The following is a 9,293-nucleotide window of genomic DNA, read 5'->3' as shown; positions in this document are numbered from 1 at the left end:
AAGAGAGCTCCAGATCCACGCCCCAGGTGCGCTAATGGCGTATCCCTCTGGCCTTGGGTATTTCTTCATCACGCCAATAGCGTAGGACACGCTAATGGCGTAGCTTCATGAACTTTGACATTTCTTGCTCCTTGCTTGTAATTTCCTGCACAAAAAGGGTAGACTAAGGCTCAAAAGCATAAATGACATATTAACACAATATTTGGAGTTTTCCATAGAGAATCTTGCAAAACAAGTCACTAAAACGACTAAACTCCTATGCGAAATATATCACTTTTAAACACTTATCACCCACACATATGACTTGCAGTCATGTAGGAATTTCTTACGTTGTTGGGAGTTAAAGTCAAGAGGAATAATCTTACCCACCATGTAGTTTGCATAGTCCGCAAACCACGGCACCATTGTAAAAGCTAAGATGTGCTCATCAGCAAAGAGGTCCTTGATAGGCCTCTCCTCCTCTGTTTCATCCATCTTCTCCAGGCGAGAAAGATGGTCAGCCACCGTGTTCTCCGATCCTTTCTTGTCACGGATCTCTAAATCAAATTCCTGCAACAACAGTATCCACCTAAGAAGCCTTGGCTTAGATTCCTGCTTAGAAAACAAATACCTTAGTGCAGCATGGTCAGTGTAAACAATGACTTTAGACCCTAACAGGTAAGATCTAAATTTATCAAAAGCATAAACAACAGCCAAAAGTTCTTTTTCAGTGGTAGCATAGTTAAGTTGTGCTGGATTCAAAACATGGCTGGCATAATAGATAACATGCAACAACTTATCTTTTCTTTGACCAAGTACTGCCCCAACAGCTATGTCACTTGCATCACACATAATTTCAAAAGGTAGTGACCAATCAGGTGCAATGACAATAGGGGCAGTGATCAATTTTTGTTTCAAAGTATTAAAAGCATTCAGACATTCATCATTGAATTGGAAAGGAATGTCTTTGACAAGCAGGTTAGTAAGGGGTTTTGCTATTTTTGAAAAATCTTTGATAAACCTCCTATAAAAACCTGCATGGCCTAAAAAGCTTCGTATGCCTTTCTCATTAGTGGGAGGAGGAAGTTTTTCAATTACTTCAATTTTGGCTTGGTCAACCTCTATCCCATTGTGGGAGATTCGGTGACCCAAAACAATTCCCTCTCTCACCATGAAATGGCATTTTTCCCAGTTTAGGACTAAATTAGCTTTTTGACATCTTTCCAATACAAGAGATAAATTATGTAAACAATTATCAAAAGAAGAGCCAAAGACAGAGAAATCGTCCATAAAAACTTCGATATGTTTTTCAAGCATATCGGAGAATATGGACATAACACACCTTTGAAACGTGGCAGGGGCATTGCATAGCCCAAATGGCATCCTCCTGTAAGCAAATATCCCGTAAGGACATGTGAAAGCAGTTTTCTCTTGATCTTCAGGTGCCACCGCAATTTGATTATAACCAGAATACCCGTCCAAGAAACAGTAGTACTCATGACCCGCTAACCTCTCTAGCATTTGATCAATGAAAGGTAGTGGGAAATGATCTTTCCTTGTTGCGGTATTCAGCCTCCTATAGTCAATACAAACTCTCCACCCGGTGACTGTACGTGTTGGGATCAGCTCATTCTTCTCATTTGTAACCACGGTAGTCCCACCCTTCTTAGGAACAACTTGGACGGGACTCACCCACGAACTGTCTGAAATGGGATAGATGATACCAGCTTCAAGTAACTTCACCACCTCCTTTCTAATCACTTCTTTCATGGCTGGATTTAGTCTTCGTTGTGGCTGCACCACCGGCTTGAAATTGTCCTCCATTAATATTTTATGCATGCAGAAAGTAGGACTTATTCCTTTCAAGTCCTCAATAGACCAACCTAGAGCACCCTTGTACATTCTAAGCACCCTTATCAGTTTTTCTTCCTCAAGTTTGCTCAAGTTAGAACTAATGATTGCTGGGTACTTCTCTTTCTCACCAAGGAACACATACTTCAAGTGAGAGGGTAATTGTTTGAGTTCAACTACCGGTGCTTCCTTTGATTTCTCCACAACTTCGTTTTGAGGATGAAGTTCCTCCCACCTAGTAGGGGTGCGACGGTTGTGGGATGGAGAGGCCTCCAACATAGCTAAGACTTCACCTTCTTTAGGATCCTCACTTTCTTGTGCAATTTCCGGTGGCAAGCTTAGGACTCTTTCAAGTGGTAGGGCTGGTATCTCTTTTTGGAGTTTTTCTTTCACAAAGGATTTGATCATGTCGACCCTATAGCATTTTTCCTCTTCGGGGTGCTTCATAGCTTTTAGAACATTCAACTTCACCACCTCATCAAAGAATTTCAAAGTTAAAGTGCCATCTTCCATGTCAATTAAACACCTCCCGGTTTGCAAGAACGGTCTTCCGAGTATCAAAGGAATATCATCATCTTCTTCCATCTCAAGAACGACAAAATCCACCGGGAAGATGAATTTATCAACTTTCACAAGGACATCTTCAACTATGCCATAGGGGAATTTGTAAGACTTATCTGCAAATTGTAGAGTCATCCTTGTGTCTCTTACTCTTCCGATGCCTAACTTCTTATAAATAGACAAAGGCATCAAGCTCACACTAGCTCCAAGATCAATCAACGCCTTCTTAAAAGTTCTATCCCCAATGGTACAAGGAATGGTAACACTACCAGGATCTTTCAGCTTCCTTGGGATTTTTCTTTGTAGAACAGCACTACATTGCTCGGTGAGCATCACATCTTCATCATCAATTGTTCTCTTTCTTGAAAGAATGTCCTTCATGAATTTTGCATATGAAGGCATTTGTTGAATAGCTTCAGCAAAAGGAATGTTGATTTGTAGCTTCTTGAACATCTCAATGAACTTTGCAAAGCACTTTTCATCTTTTTCTTTCTTCACCCTTTGAGGATAAGGCAGCTTGATTTGTGGCTTTGGGAGGTCATCGTTCTTTTTCTTTTCTGGCTCTTCGACAACCTGAGTATCAACAACATCACGCACTTCAACCTCCACTTCAATTAGTTCAGGAGATGAGTCACCTTCATCATTTTCATGTTTAGCTTGAGATGATAGTGATTCATCCCTCTTCATGCTTCTTGTGGTAACCATGTTCACATTTTCATGATCCCTTGGATTAATAACAGTGTTGCTTGGAAGGGTCCCTGGTGCTCGTTGTGTGAGTTGTTGAGCAATTTGACCAACTTGAGTTTCAAGATTTTTGATTGAAGCCCTTGTATTCTTTTGAGCCTCTCTGGTTTCTTGAGCTAAGGAATTCATGTTGGATGCCATTGCTTCTATAGCTAACTCCCAATCAGCCTTCTTTGGAGCTTGGTTTGATGGACCTCCTTGATAACCCCCTTGTTGTTGGTTTTGAGAACCACCTTGCTGATTTTTCCACGAGAAATTTGGATGGTTCCTCCAGCCTGGATTATATGTATTTGCAAAAGGGTTATTTCTAACTTGGTTCCCTTGACTGCTGAGGTAGTTCACCATCTCCACTTGGGTTGCATCCATGGGCACATCACAATGGATAGTGAAATGAGGGCCAGCACACCAATCACATTTGACAGTGTTCATTTGATTCACCGGAGCAACTTGGGGTTGAGCTAAGTTAAGTGCTGCCATTTTCTTTGACACTTCAGCAGCTACTGCATCTTGAATCTGCTTACCAGTTAGTATGCTTTGAGCATTTTTGAGCTCAAGTTGATTCAGATCTATGAGTCCTCCCCTTGTACCACCAGTTCTATCATACATCTCCATTTGTTCATTAAGTGCAACAGCTTCAATGATTTTGATTATTTGAGAGGCGGTTTTGAAATTGATGGAACCACCGGAAGCTGTGTCGAGAACTTGTCTAGTAGCCAGACGTAGACCATTACAAAACATCTGCATTTGAACCGTAGTATCAAAGTTGTGCTCGGGACATGCTGAGATTAACTTCTTGTACCTTTTATAAGCTTCTCCCAAGGACTCTCCCTCTTTCTGTTGGAAACTGGAAATGTCTTGTCGCCTTCTTACAAATAGAGCTGTAGGAAAGAATTGCTCCAAGAACTTGTCTTCCATCTCATTCCAAGTTGTTATGCTACCAGCCGGTAAGGAGTCAAACCACTCATAAGCGTCATCAGTCAAAGTAAACGGAAAAAGTCTCAACCGTTTGGCTTCTTCAGAGTGCCCTTGCACTTTTGCTGTCTCACAGAGTATCAAGAAACTCTTCAAGTGCTTGTTGGCATCTTCATTGTACTTTCCAGCATACTGATTCTCTTTCAACTCCCACAATAGACCGGGATTGATCTCAAACTTGTCCACCGTTACAGGCTGATTAGTAATGGTCAACCTGTTTCGATTTCTGTCACGGGCCCCATAGTCTCCTAGAAGTCTTTCTTCAGGTTGGGGCTGTGGCTGTGGCTGTGGTCCCTCCGCCATCTCTTCGTCTAACTGCTCGTCCGTGTCAACCTCTACTCTGCTGGTCCCTTCCTTTTCTCGAAGTTTTCGGAGTTTTGTTTCTTTCCGGATTGCTCGGCAGTACTTTTCAACTTCTGGAATAAAGGTAAGTTCAGCTGAGGGCTGGCCTCGCATACAAGGTTAGACAATGAGTGAGTACTAATATTAAAACAAAAATAAAAACAATAATTTTGTTGCAGAGCAAAAAATTTCAATTAAGAAAATAAAATTCAACAGTGATTTGGCAATCCCCGGCAACGGCGCCAAAAACTTGATGGCGTATTTCGCAAGTGTACGAAATCGTTCAAGTAGTAAATAAAACGGTAAGACCGAGTGTCGAACTCGAGGATCGCGTTATACAGTTGAATTGTATTTATGACTTAATTGAACAAAAGGTTAAGTTGTTTGTTTTATCGCAATATTGGAAATAACGGAAATTAAAGTGATGAAGATTAATGAGAGAAAAATGTCAGGGATGAGTTTCGCTAGATGACCATGAAAAGCTCATAACCTAGTTTTAACTATTGAATCGACACGTATGATTGTTATCGAATCATCTAATTTATTCTTGCCCTAATTCCTTAGTGACAAAAACTTTAAACCTAAAATAAAAACCTAATTCCTTAGTGAATTTGAATATTAGGGTTAAGCATTACGAACAAGAATTCTTTTAATGATTCCAAGGGTTTGTATCTATTCCTAGATTACAAAGGCAAGGATCCCTTATTTCAAAGCGTTTATCAATTCCACTTCCGTTTCACAAAATAAACCGTAAATCAATTTAAAGGTGATCAATCAATAAAAAGCATTAAGAACGGAAATAAGAGAAACAATCATATGAATTTCAATCAATAATATTAAACTAGGTCATAACAATGATGTTCATCTAGGTCTACTCATCCCCAACAAAGGAGGGTTTAGTTACACATAATTGAGCAATAAACAAAAGAAGAAGAATTACAAGATGAATTCATGAATAAACCTTGTTAAAACTCCTTCAATGGTGTTCCAAGACGCTCCAGATCGCTCTCCTATGTGTTTCTAGGTCTTTTGATCTCCAAAAATCGTCTCCCCTTAACCTGAGACCGAGTTTCTTTATATAAGCACAGTCAAAATCGGTTACCGATGGCATCCAATCGGTAACCGATCCACAATTGAAGCCCAGAAAAATGCGATCCAAAGCTCAGGATCGGTGGCCGATTTAACAGGATCGGTGGCCGATTTTTGCAGTCTTGAAATATGGAAATTCAGCAGCAAAATCGGTGGCTGATTGGTTCAATCGGTGGCCGATTTCTGATTCCCTTAAACTTGTATTTTTGCTCCTTTGTGGCTTCTAGCTCCCAGAATTACATCAAAAATGACCCAAAAATTACATAAAAATAGCCTAATGAACTAGGATGACAGGGTGTCATCAGCTGCAGTATCTTTAATTGCTTTAATCGCCCTAATAATAGATCTACCAATTACGCCCTATTAAAAGCAATTATTCAATTTTATGCTAATCAATTACTATTGCTCTAATTGCTTTTATTGCTGCAATGAATAATAATTATTACCAATAGAAGATTATGATCATTAACATTTGAAACTAATAAAGAGAATTGCCAATTACCTATTTAAATACCACTTAGTTGTGCGAATACAACCATTCTCTACTTTAAGCAAATTTAAGCAAATATAACTCTTTCTTGCACTTGCTAATATGACAAACATTTTCACCCCCCATTTCAGCTGTGACAGGTGGAAAGAAGGATTTGAAGTTGATTGTCTGTGTGGCCCATATATGGCTGATCCGTGATAAGGAAAATCCAGACGATATCATCTACATGAACATGATATTGGTTGATGAGAAGGTATATTATATAAATCGATTGTATAAATAAATGATCCTTTTTTCAAGTTGCCACTATGATAACATATACTATGGTTTATATTTGATGACATGTTATTTTTTGTTTAGCGAGGACGGATCCATGCCACTGTTCGTAAGTTCCTGGTGCCAACGATTCAAGGAATGGTTGAAGAAGGAGGAACATCTAAGCTAGATAATGTCATGGTAGGATTTAACGAGGGGAATTACAAACTCTTGCCACACAAGCACAAACTTAACATTGTTGATAGCACTTATCCAAACCTGTTAGATGGTATGACTGATATATCATATTTTCAGGACAAAGCAATACTTGCTCCAACAAACGCAATAGTGGATCAGATCAACGATTACATGTTAGATTTGATTCCTGGTGAAGAGAAAACATATTTGAGCTATGATACTCCATTGACACAGAATGAAAATTGTGATGTTGTTGATCATGTCCACACTCCAGAGTTTCTTAACACAATAAATGCTTCAGGACTCCCACATCACAAGATAAGATTGAAGATTGGAGTTCCAATTATGCTTTTGAGAAATATTGATCTAAAGTTAGGATTATGCAATGGAACAAGGTTAACCATAACCAGAATGGGAAAATTTGTACTTGAAGCAAAGGTTATATCTGGAAGTAACATCGGCGAAAAAGTTTTCATACCCATGTTATCTCTTCAACCGTCTGATATTAAAATTCTATTCAAATTTCAGAGAAGACAATTTCCAATATCTGTTTCATTTGCCATGACAATCAACAAGAGTCAAGGGCAATCACTTAAAAATGTTGGTATTTATTTGTCGAGTCCTGTATTCTCGCATGGTCAGTTGTACGTTGCAATTTCTAGAGTCACTTCAAAACAAGGTTTGAAAATACTAATCGTTGATGGAGATGGAGAGAGCACTAACACGACCTCAAATGTTGTTTATCACGAAGTCTTTCGTAATGTATCTTGATGATTAATGTTCAAACATTTTTGTTATGTATGTTACCATTTCATTTTGTTATGTATAATATAAAACTTCTATCGGCAATGTATGATTACATTATTTTCATTGATTCGATTAAATTCTACTTTGTAGGACCCCGTGCGGTAGCACGGGTCATTGGTCTAGTATGTAAAATTATTAAACATATCATATAATAGTATATAACGTCCGTAAAAAAAAAAAAAAAAAAACTAGACTTTTTTTTTTTGAGCAAAAAAAAAAAAAAAAAAAAATGGAATATAAAAAACTAGACTCTGGTTTTTTCAACAACAACAAAAAATAAAAATATTCACCATGACCATGGTATACTTATGGACTCTGGTTGAACGGAAGCAAAATCATCATGTCTCAGCAAACAGAATGCATCTGGAACTTTGGCTGGAATATAAAATTATTGATTTTTGTGTCTAAAGAGTCAACAAAAATGGAAAAGTGATCAATCAACACATATAAAATAGAATACATTCTTTCAAAAAAAAAAAATAGAATACATAATTTCTGTCAAAAAAAAAAAATATTAGAATATAGAAGGATATGATGAGAGATTGGATAATTGTAGGATATGATAGAAACAACTCTTATCATATCTAATATTTGTTGTGCACCTTATAACCAACTAAATATCATTATTTTAGCATATATTGTGTCTTTTTTTTGTTTGAATAAAAGCATATATTGTGTCTGAGATGAACCAACCATATAATATCATAATTGATATAATTGGATAAAATTAACTTATATATATTGTGTCTGAGATGATGAACCAACCATATATTAGTATAATTGATATAATTGGATAAAATTAAATTGTATATATTTATGCGTGCACCGCTTTTTTCATTTTTTTAATAATTAAATATGCATTTTTTTACATTCGTTCATATTTTATGTAATTTTATGTTACTTTTAAAATTTATATTTTATACTCGGTAGTTTCTAAAATAGTTAGAAATGACAAAGTGACCTTTTTTTTTTTTGACAAAAACAAAGGATATTCATTCATTCATATTGATAGAATACATCAGAGCCAATAACATGATCAATATCGCTAAAAACGTAAAGGGTGAATCTGCGAACAAACTCACAGCACCCAAGTTAATAGCATTCAACGGCAAAATGCCTACAAATAATATGATAAAATCTAAATCACCAGAATACCCATGCTTCTGAATCTGCAACGTTGACGCCCAAATCATTGATTGAATTTGTGATTGTCTGAAGCTGATCTTTCAATACGAAGCAAACGAACACCGCACAACAAAAGATGCGAAATCAAACAACGCCGCACAAGACGACGAACAACACAACGGCGCACTAAGACGACGAAATCACGAAAAAAACACAAAAGAAAAACTTGATGTATGTGGAGATCACTTATTTAGATTGAAAGAAAGGGGAAAAGAGATGCAGAGGGGTGATTCTAGGTCAAAAATTGACCTAAAATCACCCCTCCTCGATGTGTGAAAGAGGAAGAAAACTTAGAGATAAGACAGAGTTTCTCTCACTAAAATTGAGTATTTGGCGATCTTCAGTAGCATTAGAGCTGTTGTTGACAATGTGTTGAAGGCCATTGATTGCAAATGAATTCTTAGATTAGATAGATAGATGGAATGCCGTGTGCACTATAGTAGATAGGGGTATCATATCTTTTGACAAAGTGACCTATAATATTTTAAATTAGCTTTCATAATTTTTTTACTCAAATTAGTTTTGCTTAATCTAATATAGTTTTAGTTTTGTTTCTAATTTACTTTTTGTTTATATATATATATATATATATATATATATATATATATATATATATATATATATATAGAGAGAGAGAACATATACTATGAGAATGACATTCTTATATGAGAATAGTGAGAATGAATAAGAGCCATGAGATTAAAAAGCATTGGTTGAGATTAAAACATTCTTAAATGAGTCATTTATCATTGATATCATTATATAATTATGTTGTGTCATTAGTATTCCTTTTTTGAACATTCCTAAAATATAATTCTGA

General features: G+C 36.8%; 1 protein-coding gene across 1 annotated transcript; it reads right to left on the bottom strand.

The window, feature by feature from the left end:
- Positions 1–276: 276 nt before the first annotated feature.
- On the bottom strand, positions 277–4,563 carry LOC146941841 (uncharacterized). Its single transcript, XM_085749989.1, has 2 exons — positions 1,741–4,563; positions 277–1,644 (listed from the first exon to the last, which is right to left on the bottom strand). Exons 1-2 carry the CDS (start codon positions 4,561–4,563, stop codon positions 277–279), a joined length of 4,191 nt encoding a protein of 1,396 aa, XP_085606115.1.
- Between the last annotated feature and the right edge of the window lie 4,730 nt (positions 4,564–9,293).

Source organism: Medicago sativa, chromosome 3 (assembly GCF_051527215.1).
Source record: "Medicago sativa cultivar Bolivia chromosome 3, Bolivia_mono, whole genome shotgun sequence".
Classification (NCBI taxonomy): Eukaryota; Viridiplantae; Streptophyta; class Magnoliopsida; order Fabales; family Fabaceae; genus Medicago; species Medicago sativa.
This window is presented reverse-complemented; position numbering and strand designations above follow the sequence as displayed.